The following is a 20,823-nucleotide window of genomic DNA, read 5'->3' as shown; positions in this document are numbered from 1 at the left end:
CCAAGTTTCAGGGTAGGCATTGCTATTCACGGCCACAGAGGTTCACGGGTTTTACTACAGCACGATCACAATTTTAGGTACCAAGGACCTCACCGGTCAATTTATGCAGAGTTATTAACTTTATAGTACTTATCTATTACTAACATCCCTATGCAATTACGTGGTATTCTTGCTAGTTCAGCAATTTGCCTCTTTTTAATTTAAGTAGTTTACTGTTGATTCCGACAACGAACGTGACGTGGAGCGCTATATGGTATTTCGTACACACGTTTCAGGTTTGTGCTAGAACCAGCATCACAGCGTACGAGTCGCAGTATATTCTCACCTTGTCGTTCTTTGGATATTTAGCACTTTCCATAGCATAGACCCTAGTTCCATGTCATTAGTTGCATTTAATTGCAGTTTTTGTTTCCGATAATTGTCCACAATCTCAATTTCAGTTCGGACTTGCAGATTGTTGATCGGTTTGTTGTTGTTTATTCTCAATGTCAAGCCTAAACAAAAGTTATTGTTTAGTTAACTTTAAGTCAATCACCCTCCATTCCATTTTCATGTAAATAATTGACTGGTTTTGTCTGAGATGTATTCGGCGTTGAATTTTTTCTTTTCTTTCCATAATTCATTCAATAGGCATTTATTGGAGTTTGTATGGTTCCAGCAGTCGAGAAACTACGTCAGGAAGTGTCATGTTTTGTTATCCAACTTTTTCAACAATTGTTCTACGCTTTATTACCTTTACGTCTTAAACTGGGGATCTCGAGACGCTCGCTCTGTACTGCTTAGGACTTGCTCCGAGGAGGCGTTCTTTGAGGGTAGAGGCTTAGGGGTGTTAATGGGCTGGGTAATTTTCGTATTTTGGCTCGAGTAATCAGTCTTAATTTAATTCTTAGCTGAGTTTGGGTTAATTCTCATTGGCTCTGGAACGTTTGGATTAGTTTGACTTTTTTTTGAGGAATTTCCGGTCTAAAAAGTTTGATCCATTACAGTTTATTGTTTTATCTTAGGAATCGTCGAAAATGGTATTTAGCAATGTGCCATTCTGCTATCATTACCTTAGTTTTTACGGAAGTATTTGGGACTTGTAGTTAAATCTTTTTTGACGGAATTCAGACTTCAAAATTACTCTAGAATTTTCTGCTGAAACTCTTCAGAATCAATCGGAATCCTTTAGAGGTATTTCAGTTTCAGTTATGGGACGTAATTTTCCTCCAGTAGGACTGGGAGATGGTTTGCTAAATTGGTGTTAGGAAATTTTGCTTTCCATCATAGGAGTTATTCAAGAGCTGACAAGTCTTACGGTCCGCCTGAACTGCGACCACTTTGTTGTTAATCTTACGTCACCTTTGAGATTACACATTTTGAAATGGTCATTTCAGAATTCAGTCTAATTTTGGTCCGGAATCCTGAAGTTTTAGCTATTCCCTTGAAAAAATGCAGGAAATTTAAATAATTTACAACTTCATAATCACTATCAAAATGTGTCAATTCGGTGATACCAGTGACATCTTGGTTAAGTCACCATTGCTTGAGAGTACGCAAGGGGGTTCGAAGGGGGTAGCATAGAGATAAACGCTCTCCCATTGTGCCTGGATGAGTGTGCACGTCGCCCACCCCGCAGAATTGAGATGACCTTGTTAATTTATTACCTTCGAGGTTACATTTTTTGCAATGATCAACTTCAAATTCAATCTAATTACTGGTCGGAAATCCTGAAAGTTTTAGATATTACCAAGAAAATTACAGGAAATTCAGGTAATCTTCAAGTTGAGAGCTATTTCCGAAATGTGTCAATTTGGTGATAACTTGGTCTTAGTAACTATTGCTTGAGAGTGCACAGGGGGTTCGAAGAGGGGATAGTAGAGATAAATGCTCTCCCCTCGAGCCTGCGGGCCCTGGGCAACGGACGAGGGTGCACGTCGCCCACCCCACTGTTTAAGTGTCTCCAATTTGAAGTATGCATGAAGAAAAAAAAACAAAAAAAAAAAAACAAACCAAAACCCAAACAAACAAAACAAAGAAATATCAATTTTTGTGGGGAACATTGTTCCAATGTTTGTGGCGGACTGGGGAGTGCGTTGGGGTAGTTGATCACTAATTCTGCACCAAAACCGACTCTCCTCCCACCTACTACTAAAGCAGGGGGGCAGGTATTTCACGTGTACCCTCCAGACGACCATTAAACTAGGTCAAGGGTCAGTGGATATTCATAGAAAATACTAATTTCTTGTATAAGTTGCTAAAGTTTAATTCGTGGGGCTCTCAGCTAGTTCATAGCTGGGGCCACATCCTCCTCATACTCAGGGAGGGGATGCTACAGGCTGGTGCATATTGCGACAACTGTAGGAGGGTCCACAAGGTTGCTCCGCACTTGCTAATTAAACCAGGAGACTGGTGAGATGCGCAGAGATCTCTACCTCCCTTAGAACGTGGGGACTCGTTCAGGTTCGGGCACCTATGTCCACATAGGGCCCCCTGTGTTGCCCCTACTTTGGTAGTCAAACTGGCACACTGGCCGCCTCCCCAGTTCCCCACAAAAAGCTTGCATGCGACCCTTTCCACCATATATGTAAATTTGCATCCTGTTTCTGATCCAATTAATAAATATTAAACTTGTATCACTCTTGTCATTCCAGCTGCTAAACAGCCTTTGATGGATTACAGGACAGCCAGTTAAGCTTTGACACACCTACTGGTCTATTCAGATATTAGATTAAGGTCACTATTCAATTCGGGCAGTAGGTCAGATGTCTTGCGGCTGGTTGTGCTGTATATTAAGTTCAATTTAGCACAATAGCTTCTCTAGGTAAATTTAACATATCCTAGGTGAGGTCATGGTCATGAAGCCAATTCTGTTATTAATTAAACCACAAAAAACCTATTTGATGAAAAAGTATTGATAAACCTACATGTATATACAATGTACTAATCATAAGTTTTCCACATATTCTCCGCCATTGAGTTTCATATTCTTTGTTTTTTTTGATTCAACACATTCATTCAATTCGTTTAGTCAGGAATTTTACAAGTGCCCCTTCATCCCAACCTGACAAGCGGGTATTGGGACTCAATGCTATTTACACAAACACTCACTTTAACACTTATGATAGACTTTCACACAGAAGATAGAAATAAAGAGAAAGAAGATAGAGGGAAAATTACTCTGGCTGCTGAACAAAAACAGAAAGATAAAGAAAGGAGAGAAAAAATGCCAACATAGGCCATGTTGTTTTGTTCACCCTATGCACAATCTAAGTTCTGTTCACCCTTGTCACAAAATCAGTACAGATATATGTTCATGTACAAATTACATGCTGGTGTAGGATTTATGCCAATAATCTTCTCATAAATGCACAATGTGATATACAATCGTTCATTTCGTTTTTTAAACAATTTTCATTTTTCCTGAAATTGTTCTATGCAGTTCTTTCTAAGAGCTATGTGTCTTTCTTTCAATATGATAGACATTTATCCAGATATTCTTACATTTTACTGGAAGCAGTGGATTTTCTTTAGATCGAGAAGAATTTATATGAAAGGTGAAGATAACGAACAGTGATCAATCTTAAAACTCCTATAAGCAATACAATATAGAGTTGGACAAACACGGATCCCTGGATATACCAGAGGTGGGACAAGGTGCCTAGGATGAATAACCATCCCTGTCGACCGGTCACACCCACCGTGAGCCCTATATAATGTTTCAAATGAAAATTTATGATATCAATCAATTCATGCTTTGAACAACCAAGTAAAAATACTTTCTTATCTGTGACAATATCAAATGCAAAAGACTAAAAAAAATATATAAACCATACATAAAAAATTCTGCACTTTTTCACATTCGTATAAAATATGCTCTAGTGTTTCTTTTTCTCTGACACAGAAAACTACACATGTCGTGATTGATTATTTCAATTTTAAAAAAGAAGAAGTTAATATTCTTTGATTTATTCTATATTGTAACCACTGTATTTTTCTATCATTTGTAAATTTAAAATCATTTAAATTGATATTTTCCATTCTTGGTCTGCAATTGAAACTTTCCCATTCCATTTCTTTTGACCTGTTGATGTTTTAAAACTGTAATTCAAAATATTGTATATTTTCTTATTTCCAGCATTTGCAAAGGTAATTGGTAAAATATGTAATGGCATAACAGGTTCATCCCCTTTGCTTAAATGGTTAAGAGGAACATGTTCACAATGTTTCTTAACTGCTTGTAATACACTAAAAAATTCTAAAAAGTTTGTATGCACCCCACAATAAATATTTGTAAATTGATTATATGATCAAAATGTTCCATTCTCATTTATCAATGAGTTTACCAAAAAATGTCAGTTTCATACCATGATTTAAAAACAAATAGGTTAATTATCTACTTGTATATTCTCATTATACCATATTACACTTTTATATATTTCTTTAGAAGCATTGATTTTATCAAAACATATGCAGAGTTTTTTCCAGGATTTAAAGACATAAATCCAGAATGAATGTTATAGGTTTTATCATTTTTTGATGAAAAGTTTGGTCCTAATCTAATTGTTTTGTAAATATTCACTCTATTTGGAAAGTTTCATATTCTTCATATCTACTTTCTTAGCAGCAAGTACTTCTCAACCACAATTCGATCCATAACTATTTTTCTAATCACAGATATGTGTACTTGCGGACTATTTTGATATTTACAAGAAAAAATATCATTTTGCTACAAGCAAAATCAAATTTTGAAATTTATACATGTCTATTATAGTGATTACCAAATAGCATAGTGAGCTTGTCAAAATTTACAGGGGTATGAAACTATTTCAAATTCCATTTTTCAACATCACACCATGGTTCCTTTATTTGTATACAATAAAAAACAAGTCCTTTAAAAACATTTTTTAATGCCCCTAGCTGGCCTGTGACAAATGTTGAGGAAAGGGGGCATATTGTTTTTATCCTGGCTGTCTATCTGAAATTTTATCCTTGCTCAGATGTTTTGAATGGTGAGTGATGAAAGGTGAAGATAACGAACAGGGATTAATCTCGTAACTCTTATAAGCAATACAAATTAGAGAGTTGGAAAGACACGGATCCCAGGACACATCAGAGGTGGGATCAGGTGTCTAGGAGAAATAAATATCCAAAGTCGACCGGTCACACCCGCCGTGAGCCCTATATCTTGATCAGGTAAACGGAGTTATCCGTAGTCAAAATTAGTGTGCCATGAACGGCCGAACAATCGTACTGAAACACGTCAGACAGCATTTGATCCAATGACAGGTTGTATTAACGAATTAGATTGTCATAATGACAATAGAGTTTGCGAAATGCTGACTTTAAACAAGACTGTTGTGACCCCTGCATCATCAACTTGTTTATCAGTAGCCTACCTAAATTTACAAGTTGACCATTAGCAGAACAAGCTTTTACGTATGGAATCAGGTGAAAGATATAAACACCATATGCAAGTGATAATGGAATATCGCTGCATAAATATGGGGAGTTGACGATGAAGAAGTTGAAATAATCCCGTTTGTCATAAAGTTTAGTTGTAAGTTTGCCATTAATATCTACCTTCAATAAAATATCTAAGTAAGAAGCAGAAATGAATGACTCTGTGGTGTCTTTTATTTCGAGTTCACAGGGAAATATCGAATCGACATATCAATTATCTTCACAAGTCAAGGGTTATTGATTCGTTACCTCGCACTAACCCTTGACATCAGTCGCTATTTAAAAGTTGGGCTCGAGAAGAAGAATATGATTGGTTTACAGCCTGAAGTTGCAAACCAATCAGACAACGGCTTTTATAATCGATCGAAAACAAAACTAAACAGTAAACACGCATGGCGACGGCATTATGGTGTAGAATTCGTGGCCAATTAGTACAAGACAGATATCGTCGATTGATTTTCGGGAGTTCGTTTTGCTTGAAGAAACAATTAGACGAGGTTTTGGGGTATGAGCCGAATAAAAATGATGGGTTTGTGGACTATGTTTTAACAAATTAATTAAACAAATTGTCCAAAATAATGGGAACAACTTCGTAAGATAGCGATTTACCACTGCCGGCTTTAGTCCCAATAAAAACATCTTTTCCTTCTCTGATACATGATATCGAAAGCTTTTGGTTTTAAGTCAAATGATCGATTTGATGTTTTTCACATATCTTTTCGTCAACGGACGCGATTTTTTACTTTCTGTTTATTCCCTTACCAAACTTTCATCTGAAACAAGACATCCCATTGACTGATTAATTTTAGCGTATTGCGTCATCCTTCTTCTCGAGCCCAACTTTTAAATAGGACTGATGTCAAGGGTTAGTGCGAGGTAACGAATCAATAACCTTTGACTTGTGAAGATGCATATCAATAGGACTCGTATATCATAATGTAAAGTGTATTCTTTGTGAAATAACCTTAAAAATGAATAGAGGTTGACCTATTTTAAAAAGAAGACTTAGCCTATCCAATATATATTGAACTATTTAAAGTCGAACGTTCATATTTTGTATATATACGGCTTATGGCACGACCTTTCATTTTATACTCTGACCTTGTGACATGGACCTTCTTCAAAACAACAAGGTATTGAGGCATCCGCATGTTGTATGAATTCAAGTTGGTTATGCCCTGACCCTTTGGGGTAAGGTTGGGACCATAATTTGAGGTCAAAATTTTATATTGGAATAAATATTGAAAATGAATTAATTGAAAACTCACAACAACAGGTCCAAGGTGAACAGGTGAGCGATGATTTTCATGGACCTCTTGTTTTCTTTTGAAATCCTTGATAACCTTCATCATTGAGAGTTTGAAATATTGCAAAGGAATATCATCAATATTTTAATTCACATCTCTTCCCAAATAAACTATAATTTATTTACACTCAAAATTTGTAGACAATTCTGCCAAGACAGACATTTGTTAAAGGTGTGGTGGAGGCAATTTCTATGAAAGAGAACACTATAGAGATTGTAGTCACACACGGAGCAAACAAGTATTTTGTTAATTCTAGAAATTAATCCGGAAGGAGTTCTCATAAGAAAGATTCCTTTAACTGTGGAGATTCTCACTATATTTAGCTCTAAAACTTCATAGTTATCTCAGATTTCAAAGATTTCGGTTGAGCATCACTGAATTAACTGTGGAGATTCTCACTATATTTAGCTCTAAAACTTCATGGCTATTTCGGATTTCAAACATTTCGGTTGAGCATCACTGAATTAACTGTGGATATTTTCACTATATTTAGCTCTAAAACTTCATAGTTATCTCAGATTTCAAAGATTTTGGTTGAGCATCACTGAATTAACTTTGGAGATTCTCACTATATTTAGCCCTAAAACTTCATAGTTATCTCAGATTTCAAAGATTTCGGTTGAGCATCACTGAATTAACTGTGGAGATTCTCACTATATTTAGCTTTAAAACTTCATAGTTATCTCAGATTTCAAACATTTCGGTTGAGCATCACTGAATTAACTGTGGAGATTCTCACTATATTTAGCTCTAAAACTTCATGGTTATCTCGGATTTCAAACATTTCGGTTGAGCATCACTGAAGAGACATTATTTGTCGAAATGCGCATCTGGTGCATCAAAATTGGTAACGTATAAGTTTTACATTACGACCCCTGGGTTGAGGCCTCTGCTGGTGGACTGTTAGTCCCCGAGGGTCTCTACAGCCCAGTAGCTAAGTACTTCGTTACTAGCTTGAAAATACGGATGTATATTTAATTGCTGTTCTAAAATTAAGAAATTCTTTTCAAAATCAAGGATGATCTCCCTCATGCATAGCTCTTATCCTTGGACGAATTTGGCTTCACTTTTTTGGCACGCTGTTTTTGGCTATATTTAGCTCTAAAACTTCATAGTTATCTCGGATTTCAAACATTTCGGTTGAGCATCACTGAAGAGACATTATTTGTCGAAATACGCATCTGGTGCATCAAAATTGGTACCGTATAAGTTTTACATTAAGCTTCTACTGTCTTCTCAATGTAAATATATTTTTTTTACTAAATTTTAAAAAAAATATATTAAAAGTGTGCTATATGATACCCCACAGACGTTCAGTGTTAATGATTATGTGGTAAATCTTTCCTGATGTCTTGTTGCAGTTTGTTTACATGTATTGCCTTCTTAATGCATCTTACATTTTCATGTAAAACTTATTTGTGGTTGTTATATTAATATTGATTTTTCCTTGATTTTTAATTTTGTAGACTGTGTGCTCTGTCTTTTCTTGGTACATATAGTGTTTGTAAAGGTGTAGTAAAACTAAAAACTGGATAAACTGTATGAAAATATATGCTACACAATTTATTATATTTAAATGTGTAGCGTTGTTATTATATTGATTTGTCTGAATACCTTTCCCTATATTCAGATTTCCAATGTGTTTGATTTCAATGTCTTTACTTACTGCAATTTTCTCACGAATATTATGCAGGTGTAGACAATGCACATATGACGTTTAATAGATAGGGTTAAGTCTGTTTTAGCGGGTAGAATCACGAATTAAATGAAAGTAGAATGTAAGTTATAAAATGAAATAATATCAAGTATCAGAAATTCCCCATGTTCCGAACATTTTGCCAATTGTGGTCATGGAGATTTCAACATATTTCCATTTTATAAAATGTATAATGACTGCGAAATTTCCAGAGTTACAAAGGAGGAATACTTTATAAAATTGTTTAATTCCAAACTTAATAGAAAATAACTGTAAAATTGAAACTACATTGAACTGAAATCTGTAATTGATTTCCAAGTTTTGTCTAATATTGTGTGTATTATACCGCTACCAGTGTAATTTATTATGAAGTCACAAAGGACAATTACTTACGTCGTGATATGTTGACGTTACTTAGCAATATTATTTCATTTTATAACTGTCTGAAGAGGCATTAAAGCCGAAAGCGCCAACAGTGAAATGTTATTCGAGTTTTGTGTTTCTTAATTTTATTATTGGATGTATTTACTGTATCAAATACCGAATTCTTTATTTACAAACTATATATATATATATATATATATATATATATATATATATATATACATGTATATATAAATATATATATATATGATATGACAACACGTGTTGTCATGTTTTATTTAATATTTTACCTATTGATTACCGGCCACTGAGGTAATTTTTCATATTCGGATATATATATATATATATATATATATATATATATATATTAAAAGAAATAGAATAAACAGTACACAAAGTTAAAAATTTAACGCAAGCGCTTTCATTATATTTTATACCGGATACTGTGATTTTTTTAAAAACACAATTTGGATATATATATATATATATATATATATATATATATATATATATATATCTATCTACTTGAGGGCATGAACTGCACAGCTTCCCGACAGCATATTTTCATGATGTGCTAACGCTAAAGAATACGTTTTGCTTGCAAAACTTTCTGACAGTTTTGTTTGCATTTAAAGAGCATGTAATCATTAATGATCTTAAGTTCACAAGATCAAAGGTCAAGTTGAAGTACAATTTTGTACTAACGAACATGCCTCCGCCTATCAGTACTTTGATTTATTAATATTTTAGTATTGCATGATGCAAAGAACAAGACCGATTCTGATTGGTGTTTTAAATTACAGAAGAGAGCAGCAAAATCATTTTACACATCAAAGTACCCCAGTCAGTGTTATCAAATTTGAAATGGATGCCTCTGTCTGACCTTTTCATGTATTGAAAAATTAATAATTAATCTTGTGTTGAAATTTTATATCGTGTGAAACTTTTTAATGGTTTTAAAATTGTGAATGAGATAATGACAATAGATAAAAGGCAAACCTCTAATAATCTTATTTATGTTACAAGAGGCAAACAGAATATTTTAGAAGATATCGATGTTTTATCATTTCAGGATAAACTTTATGAAACGGTTTTAGATACTCAATGCTTCTGAAAAGTTATTGTCCCTTTTGCGGTACAATGTAGCTCTTATTTTGATCTACATTGTCTTTTGTTATTTATATTCTCGATATTTATATATGAACAAGAGAAGACAAGGAACAGTGATCAGTGGCGGATTTAACGGGGGGGGGGGGTATCTTCTTTAGAAAAGTGTTCTCAACGATAAAAGAAGCAATAATTTCTTCTACTCCCGGAGAAATAAATGATAAAATATTTTGATTTCTTGGATTACTTTATTGGGAGAACTTAATTATTTTCAAAAACCCTTAAAATTTGCGTCATTTTATTAATTCTACCTTATTAAAACTGATAGAAAATAGTACAAATGACTAAACAGAAGACATATTTCAAGCCTTATAAATCCTTATAAAATCTACAAATTGCAGGAGCTTCTGGGCCCCCAATTTACATCAAGCAATATGCGAATATCTTTAAACATATTGTATGGTTTAAATTTGTTGAATAAAAGCAAAGTTAACATCTTTACACTTGTTTTGAATCTTCATAGGTTCTATATATTACAAAGATTTTAACGCGTTCATGTATCTGAACATGGACAAACATCTCATTCATTTAAATCATTAAATCTAGTGCAAAAATCATTATAGAGGAATACATTGTTCAAATGAAAAAAGTTCAGATAGGTGCTCAAGAGGAGTTAGCATTCCATCTTGACCGGTCACACCAGCCATGAGCTATACAATGGTAAAGCTATCTGGTTTTGAAATTTGATAATTAGCAATATTTCGTATGCCAATACATCCTTTTATTATATACTTTCAATTTCATCTCTTCTTTTTTCTTTAAAAGTTTGCGGGCATATATCACACGATATATGCCCGGAAACATTCCGGCCCGCAAACATTACGTCACAATTAAATTTCTACGCCGTTAATTTTCAAATTTTTCGTGTTTTTCATCTTTTACTAAGTTAAACCGATAAAGTTATTGTTAAAAATAAAATTATTGTTAGTTTCTAAATGAAATTGAAAGTATATAATAAAAAGGTTATAGACTTTGTATGGGAAATATGACGACCTCGTTTTTTGTCGCGAACTGACCTCGCAAGCTCGGTCCGTCTACGCGCCAAAAAACTCAGTCGTCATATTTTCCCATACAAAGTCTATAACCTATAATTATCGTATATCTTTTATTGTGGTATCTCGGGAATTTTGACAAACAAATACATGTACTCGTGTAATAGGTTGTGTTACTGTGCAAGGTGAAGAAAACGAACAGTGATCAATCTCATAACTCCTATAAGCAATACATAATAGATAGTTGGGCAAACACGGACCCCTGGACACACCAGAGGTGGGATCAGGTGCCTAGGAGGAGTAAACATCCCCTGTTGACCTGTCACACCCGCCGTGAGCCCTATATCTTGTAATATAAAATGACAAAAATAGATTTCGAGGAAAGTGTTTAAAGTTTCACATAACGTATTATCCCTGTACCAACCAATTTTATGTTCCCCACCGGCCTTTACAATATGATGGACAAAAAGATAAATAAATACTTAAGTGTACTACAAAAATCTATTTTCTATACGATTTCAAGTACCGTGTTATCAAACAAGTAGAAAGTTTTCAGATGACGAATAAAATTTGAATAAAAGATTTACGAAGAAGATAAAAGATTTGTACGACAAATATTCAGGATAATCAATTTCAAACTTTAGCTAACATACAAAGTTGCAGAACTTTGTTAAATAAATATAAATTTAAAATATATACCCTCTTTATCACTTGTACACATATCATGAAAGGAGTGTCAAGAACAAACATGCAATGGTCAGTCTCATAACCCTGTATAGAATATATAATCGAAAGCATGGCAAAGCCAGAGCTTTGGAAACAACGGAGGTGCTTGACGAAGAAAGCAGACCTCTATCTTGATATCTTCATAATTTAACTTGGAACTTTAGAAGTATTTTATACACAACATAGACAAGAATTACAATTAAAAACTAGTTCAATAGCTTTCCTATTATATGACAATACAACAATGAACAAACAAAACTATATTTACATTCAAAATAATATCTAATACAATTTTGGCTTCTTGGGGCTACTCCGAGCCTACTCGAATTAATTAATTTCCCTGCCGGATATATATGTACCTGGGGGAAGCCCGGCAGGTACTATAGTCTACTTCCTAAGAAGGGGAGTAAGCAGGGGGGGGGGGGAGCCCAGCAGGGTGAGAAGGTACCTGGGGGAGCCCGACAGGTAGCTACAGTATATACAAAGTTGGGTTTCCTATTAAATTGATTGACTCCGGGGGGAGCCCAGCAGAGTGGACAAGTACCTGGGGAGAGCCCGGCAGGTAGCTACAAGATTATACAAGGTTGGATTTCTTAACAATATTAAATGACTCTGGGGGGAGCCCAGCAGAGTCGACAGGTACCTGGGGAAGATCCCAGCAGGTAGCTGTAAACTAAAACACAGGATTATATAATGAAAATACATGATCTAAATTCAACAGCCTGTATCAAAACAGAGCAAATAACAAAATGAAAATTTTTTGGGACTTAAAGGGCTGTTTAACAAAATATTATAGTATGCGATCTCTGCGAGTGATGCTGCCTGAACCAGTAATTTTCCGATGGCTAATCTAGGACAAAGATCACGTGACACATTCATTTGCATTCATAAACATTCTATAATTAGATGTGCATAGCTAGACCTGTACACGTGTAGAACAGTGCCTATATTGTGTACAAACTAATATTACATAAATACACATAAAGTGTCTTCTACCTTTTTGAACAGACAGGATTCTGACAGTCTTTCAGCAGATATTGAACTTTCTCTTTTTATATAAAAATGACAAGTGTATACTTTGTTTATAAACTACATCGATAGGGAAGTATACCCAAGATTTTGACAGTTATTTCCTTCATATTACTATCTGCTCTGAATAGGAAGTTGTTGTAAATGGGTAAATGTTTACGAACGATATAAATGCCCTGCAATTATGAAATGAAACAACATAAATAAATGTTATTCAGTAATACTTACTTAGGTTAAGAAGTGATAGTAACTCCAACAAAACAAGCGGGGCACTATTCTTATACATCATGATAAATTCATTGTAAACGTTGATACTAGGTGAACTGTGTTGACTTACAATAATGTATGCAAAACCCGGAAGTATTAATTTTAAAGGAAGGGATTAACAGGTTCAGACACAACCAGTGCTTCTTAAACGCTTGGAAATATAGTTTTAAGTGGTGAAACACCAAAATGTCCATATATTTTTGTACAGTTAGTAAATTATCCCTGTATAATAGAGATTAAAACACTTTGTGATTACTTTCATTTCGAGTTCACCGAATAATGGGGCCACTAATGGTGAGTTCTGCTGTCTGCTCCCATTGCATGAATGTAAGAAAATAAAAAAGGACAATGATGAATATAACTGCAGGGTATTTCAGTCAACGAAGCCATCACTTTTCCCTATTGGAGGATTTGGTATTTGGTACTATTAACATATAGGATTTTTTTCTGGGAATCGTATGTACTCGAGCAATAAGAAATCTGTGTACACATTTGATTCACGTGTCGAATTTTGTGCTTTTTAGCACCTAAATGGCTTGATTCCTTTGTATTTCTAGGTCCTCTATCATCTGTGAAAGATTCATTTGTAATGGATCTTTTCTACAGCGTTGTTCTGGATAATGACGCGAACTTCTACTTTGCATACAATATACTTTGCATCTGGATTGTTTTGATATTTCTTCGTGAAATGAATTTTCCCAACGCATGCGTTTCTAATGGGAGGGCGTCCTGACTCCAATGCTTTGTCATTGTATGCCATTATGTATCTGTTGTCATTCAGACTATTCGTTTTGAGAGATCTTGTCACATATGAGCTCATTGGTAGGCTGAGATTTGATCTATTGAACATTTTCATCGCCTCACCATCATCAACAGATAGAGCAACACAGGTTTGTTGATCAGGGTAAGATATCCCCGCAGATATGCGTTTGTGTCATTTATCCTTACATTAGTCCCCGAGGGTCTCTACAGCCCATTAGCTAAGTACTTTGTTACTAGTTTGAAAATACGGATGTATACTTGATTGCTGTTATAAAATTTAGAAATTCATTTTCAAAATTAAGGATTATCTCCCTCATGCATAGCTCTTATCCTTGGACGAATTTGGCTCCACTTTTTTGGCACGCTGTTTTTGGCTCTATTTAGCTCTAAACCTTCATAGTTATTTCGGATTTCAAACATTTCGGTTGAGCATCACTGAAGAGACATTATTTGTCGAAATACGCATCTGGTGCATCAAAATTGGTCCCGTATAAGTTTTACATTAGTGTAACGAATTCCAATTTACAGATGAAAAGTATCATCCAGAGCTTGAAACCTTTCTGTATACATTTGAGATTAGAAGGATAAAACGAAGCCGCTATTGACAACTCATTATCTGAAATTCTTATATTTTTACCATATGGAAGTTCAAAGGCTTTAAGATAGACTGTTTTTTGCATTTCTAATGGGATTGTATGAAAGGTGAAGATCAATCTCATAACTCCTTTAAAGTAGCTACTGATAGCTAGCCCCCAAAAAACCACTCATTGAATTTTTGTCAATTTTATTTATTATAATATTTGGACTTTATCCTAAAAAATATCAAAAAATCGACAAAAGTAATCAGGTTAATTTTCGAGGAAAGCAAGACTGAAATCCCCTCTTTTGCAGCCCTAAAAGGCAAAACTGCCAAAATTGAGCAATTTAACACAGAAGCCAATAAAATTTTTATTGACACCAGAAATATTGTTTGTCATATATAGTTATGTAAATTAAACACAGACAGATAAAAAATCAACATTAATTCGAAATTCAAAATGCATCTAAGGAAAACATTGGGGTGATTCGACTTGGCAATTCGTCCAGGATATGGCGTTTCCCAAATATTATCAGGCAAAAATTTTCTGACCAAAAAAAAATCTACTCATAAAATTTCTGATTTTATTTCATTTTTACAATAAGTCATTTAGTATCTAAAATATTGAATTGAAAAAAAAAATTACCAAGTGAGGTTTAATCTGAAACTAAGTCAGATTTTGTAACCCTACCCCCTCCCTTCTAGAAATGAATTTTAAGAGATATAGTCATCAGAGATAACCTATTGACGTTAAATGATTAAGCATTCCCAAATTACCACTTTGAGCATTCAAACTTACAATACTAGAAGTTTCTATGAGCCCTTTAAGAATGATCTATAGTGTGTGTTATTGCAGTTGACCTTTTTGCACTCACAATGATTGCCTAAATGTTTAGTTATTTTTCATATAATTTCTTGTAATAACTGGACCAAATCTACTTCCTATACACATTTTTTGATAAAAATTATCACTATACAGTATAATACACCAAATATGTTGAAATAACCATTTCATATTTCAATAAATAATTAATATCAATGGAAAGAGACCCATGGACTGCCCATTGATCGCTAAGTCCATCTGATCCATCTTGACCTCACAGATAGGTGTGTCTTTTATAAGTTTAAGATTCCTAATTGTAGTTTCACAATGAACCAAAAACTCACTATTGGAAAACTGAGAATGCATGTATATTGCATTAACTAACTGTAGTTTTTCCCAGGTGAAGGTCTATATTCATTGTATGTATAGGGGGGGGGGGGTGAATTAGTTCCATTATGAAACTTTTCTAAAAATTTGATGAACATGTACATTAATGTATCAATGATGTGTGTTTCAACTAAATTCTGAATTACAAGGAAAATTCAAACACATTGATAGAAGTTATAAAATTAGTATTCTATCATGTGCACATTTTTATGCCCCCCTTTGAAAAAGAGGGGGCATATTGTTTTGCACCTGTCGGTCGGTCGGTCGGTCCGTCGGTCTGTCGGTCTGTCGGTCGGTCGGTCGGTCTGTAGACCATGTGTTGTCTGCTCAATATCTTGAGAACCATTCACTTGATGATAATGATATTTCATATGTGGGTTAGTTATGAGTAGAAGAGGATCTCTATTGTTCTTCGGATCAAAAGGTCAAAGGTCAAGGGTCAACCTACTCTCGACATAGGAATATAATGTCCGCTCAATATCTTGAGAACCCTTTGCTTGAAAGACATCAAACTTGGTACATTGGTACATCCTAAGGAGTAGATGACCCCTATTGATTTTGAGGTCATTTGGTCAAAGGTCAAGGGTCAAACTGGGCATAGGAATATACTGACCATTCAATATCTAGAGAACCCTTTGCTTGACAGACATCAAACTTGGTATGCCAGTACATCTTCAGAAGAAGATGACCCCCATCGATTTTGAGGTCACATGGTCAAAGGTCAAGGGTCAAACTGAACATAGGAATATACTGTCCGTTAAATATCTCGAGAACCCTTTGCTTGACAGACATCAAACTTGATACACTGGTACATCTTCAAGAGAAGATGACCCCTATTGATTTTGAGGTCACATGGTCAAAGGTCAAGGGTCAAACTGGACATAGGAATATACTGTCCGTTCAATATCTTCAGAACCCTTTGCTTGACAGACATCAAACGTGGTACACTGGTACGTCTTCAGGAGAAGACGACCCCTATTGATTTTCAGATCACATGGTCAAAGGTCAAGGGTCAAACTGGACATTGGAATATACTGTCTGCTCCATATCTTGAGAACCCTTTGCTTGACAGACATGAAACTTGGTACACTGGTACATCTTTAAAAGAAGATGACTACTAATTATTTTAGGGTCACATGGTCAAAAGTCAAGGGTCAAATTGGACATAAGAATATACTGTTCGTTCAATATCTTGAGAACCCTTTGCTTGACAGACATCAAACGTGGTACACTGGTACGTCTTCTCCAGGAGAAGACGACCCCTATTGATTTTCAGATCACATGGTCAAAGGTCAAGGGTCAAACTGGACATTGGAATATACTGTCTGCTCCATATCTTGAGAACCCCTTGCTTGACAGACATGAAACTTGGTACACTGGTACATCTTCAAAAGAAGATGACACCTATTGATTTTGAGGTCGTGTGGTCAAAGGTCAAGGGTTAAACTGTACATAGGAATATACTGTCCGCTCAATATCATGAGAACCCTTTGCTTGACAGACATCAAACTTGGTATACTGGTACATCTTCAGGAGAAGATGACTACTAATTATTTTAAGGTCACATGATCAAAGGTCAAGGGTCAAATTGGACATAGGAATATACTGTCCGTTCAATATCTTGAGAACCCTTTGCTTGACAGACATCAAACTTGGTACACTGGTACATCTCCAGGAGTTGATGACCCCTACTGAGTTTTAGGTCACATGGTCAATCCACTCTTGACATAGGAAGATATTGTCTGCTCAATATTTTGAATTGATGATACTACTCTCAATTAAATGATGTATGTGTGTATAACCCTTTTCAATTTTGCACCATGGGGGGGGGGGGGGGGGGGGCATATGTGTTTTACAAACATCTCTTGTTTACTAATATATCTAAGAAAGAATAATCAACAGTGAAATTTCCTTTATATCTATGCAATATTATTGTCTTTCAAAAGGCATGTACATGTAATACACGAGTACATGTACTTGTTTTCCCTTAAATTCACAATTCAGTTTAAAGTGTGTTGTACGACATCCACTGCTCTGAGCTCATATAAGTGAATTAATGTTTTTGATCCAAGTCCCTAATTTAGCAGTAGTTCTTTATTCTTCGCAACTTGATCAAACATTTTTAAATTTGTGGAGTTGTGGGGGTCCAGGGAATATGTCATCACCACTGTAAATTGAGTACCTGTTCAAAATATAAATAAATATATTTAAATATAGCACAAAATATGAATATCTGATATACTCAGAATTGTCTTTACAAATGTTTATCAAAAGAAAATATAGTACCTCTCTTACTTGTTGACTCGAAATACACTTCAACCTGCACTGGTCCTATCTAACCTGCACTGGTCCTATCTAACCTCCATTGGTCCTCAGGCTGATGCCTAGAAAAAAGATCATCATAATTGATATTTGCACAGTTAGGTCTATATTATACCATTGAGTAATTAGACTGCGTCAGACAATGTGAATTTTAAAATTGTGTCTCAACACATTTTGGTGAAAATCTAAATACCAATGTTTCAAAATTATAAATTGCAATATAAGATGACATGTATATATGTTTTCATAAACTGCCATAGACTCATCATATCTGTTTTATTTACAAAATGTGGGTCAAGAGAAGGGCATACGTGTAGTATACATATCTTACTTATACATACAATGCATACATTTGCCTATGAGAGGGCATGTGCAGACTTGTGATTAATTTACATCATTTTTAGAAAGAGTTTGCCAATCTACATGTTTGCGTGAAACACCAGGTTTGATATATTTCTTAAGTCACTGACATTTCAAAGTAATAGTATATATGTATACTATAGTCTAGGGATTTATAATTCAACACATGCCCCCCCCCCCCCTTCCTCTTTCTATCCGGTTCCCCCATTACCCTAGATAGTAGATCTATACAGATATTAGTTTTTCGTCACTTTTATACATGTAGTTCAAGGTATGTTATTTTCGTAACGGTTATTTTCATAACGATATTTTCTTAATAAGAGTTGTGAGAGCCCATGTTTACAAATGTGGTATACATTTACATGACATCCGTTTACAATCACATGCACAGATGGGAGTTATATTTTAATACATATATAGATACAAAATAATACATCTACTGTATGTCGTGTGTTTAAACTTGCAAATGTTATTATAAATCGCGTTGTGAAATAGCAGAGGAAATGTGAGTTGAACTTTTGAATGCAAATTTATGGAATTTTTTTTTTCACTCACCAAACTAAACTATGATTTCGTTGTCCAAGTTGAATGCATCCACCAAATTCCTCTTCTTGCAAGAAACTTTGTTTAGCCTCTCAATGACTGTATATTAAACAGTATTTAATCTCGCAGCATGCAGCACTCGAACATTACGATGCATCAATTGCCATATACTTATGTTTTGTCTTCTATCAATTCATTTTACACCCGGTGTCAAACATTACAACATTTATGAGAATCAATTATAAAATGATGACATTTCATTTCCTATAGTGAAAATGTGTCAAATATAATAATTTATAACCTTCAGAACATCTTTTTTAATGTTACGCAATATTGAAATTTTTTTATGACGATCTTGATATTTATGTACAGTGGAAACGCATTGCTTTTTATCATTGTGGAAATTACACAAAATACCACACAAGTTCTAGTTCGTCAATACAACCTATCATTGGGTCAAATGCTGTCTGACGTGTTTCATACCGATTGTTAAGCCGTTCTTGGCACACTGATTTTGACTGCGGATAACTCCGTTTACCTGAACAGGATATAGGGCTTAAAGTGGGTGTGACCGGTCGACAGGGCATGCCTACTCCTCCTAGGCACCTGATCCCACCTCAGGTATGTCCAGGGGTCTGTGTTTGCCCAACTATCTATTTTGTATTACTTGTAGGAGTTATGAGATTGATCACTGTTCGTTATCTGCACCTTTCAACAAACATGTTTTCCTGTATTGCATATAGAATGTAGAACCATAAAATGCATTGTCAAATTGATAACATTGACGGAAATGAACATTATTTACTTGACACATGCTGTTATGTTGGGAAAACTTTCAATATAAAGGGTCGTGAAATTTTCTTCTAGAAATGTCCTTAAGCTTATAAATTATTAATATTTTTCAAGATTCGTAGCTTATACATGTATGACTCCTAGGAACCTGATCCCACCTCTGGTGTGTCCAGGGGTCCGTGTTTGTCCAACTATCTATTTTGTATTGCTTATAGGAGTTATGAGATTGATCACTATTCGTTATCTTCACTTTGCATATATACAGATTAGGAAAGCCCTAGTTCAGAAGATCCTGCCTAGCTTGTTTTTATTTAAAGTAGGTTAAATTCTAAGGTCAAGGCCACAGGGTCAAAAACCTTTATACTAAACATAATTTTTTATCACAAACAATGAAAATATGAAATATGCAAGGTGAAAATAACGAATATGAAAGTCCTATCACTCACCATTGAAAATTATAAACAAGATTTTCAGGAGTCATCCCTCCCCCAATTTTAACCACGGGGGCATGTAAAATGAATCAACACAACTTAGGAACATTTGCATTTTGATGATATCTAGCGTAGTCCCGCTAACCTTGAAAGGTATTAATTTGTATCAATGCCTTGTATATTTCCATATCATACTTGATCTCCTACCATGGCCCCTCTATACTTCTTTAGCCACTGGATGGAAAAAGTTTGCATTTACATTACTTGAAGATGCTTGCATATCAATATGACTATTCATGGTTCTGCTGTGGTTGAGATGATTTTTAAAGATGTTTCCCTATATAAATCGATATAAAACTTTGATCCACTATTTCGGCCCCATCCTACCATTGAAGGTCTTGATTTTAAGAAACTTCAATCTTATTAACTGGGAGTGCTAATTGATATGACTAATCATGATCCTGCTGTAGAAGAATATCTATGAAGATTTTCTTACTAAAACTTTGATCCCGTATTGTGTCCTCACCCTACCCCCTGAAACTACAGTTTGAATAGATTTGAATATTCACTACCTGGGAAGGTTTGCATATTAACACGAGTAATCATGACCCTGTTGTTCTTTGATTTTTAATTTTAAAAAAACCAAAACCTATGCATGTCCATGTAAAACATTGAACCCCTATTATGCCTCCATCCTACCCTGGGGTTATGATTTCAACAAACACCAATTTGGTGGATATTAATATGAATATTTATTACACTGCTGTGATTTTAAAACGTGTTTCGTGTGTATCCCCATGTAAATCTTTGCTTTCC

The 20,823-nt window shown here is 34.8% G+C and overlaps 1 protein-coding gene across 24 annotated transcripts in view; it reads right to left on the bottom strand.

Moving 5' to 3' along the window:
- The window catches only part of LOC125680720 (uncharacterized), a 91,147-nt gene that overhangs the window by 19,861 nt on the left and 50,463 nt on the right, over positions 1 to 20,823 (bottom strand). For 2 of the 24 annotated variants that reach the window (XM_056154841.1, XM_056154842.1), the window contains exon 1: positions 12,972 to 13,206. The exons of 20 other annotated variants lie outside the window; for them this stretch is intronic. In XM_056154841.1, the coding sequence (XP_056010816.1) occupies positions 12,972 to 13,032 (61 nt within the window). In that variant the 5' untranslated portion in view covers positions 13,033 to 13,206. Of the gene's footprint in view, positions 1 to 12,971; positions 13,210 to 20,823 lie in introns of those variants that run through there. 2 more of the 24 variants (XM_056154854.1, XM_056154855.1) reach the window with 2 other exon arrangements.

Source organism: Ostrea edulis, chromosome 2, assembly GCF_947568905.1.
Source record: "Ostrea edulis chromosome 2, xbOstEdul1.1, whole genome shotgun sequence".
NCBI classification, from domain to species: domain Eukaryota; kingdom Metazoa; phylum Mollusca; class Bivalvia; order Ostreida; family Ostreidae; genus Ostrea; species Ostrea edulis.
Note: the sequence above shows the minus strand (reverse complement) of the source record. Positions and strands in the feature narration are given on the sequence as shown.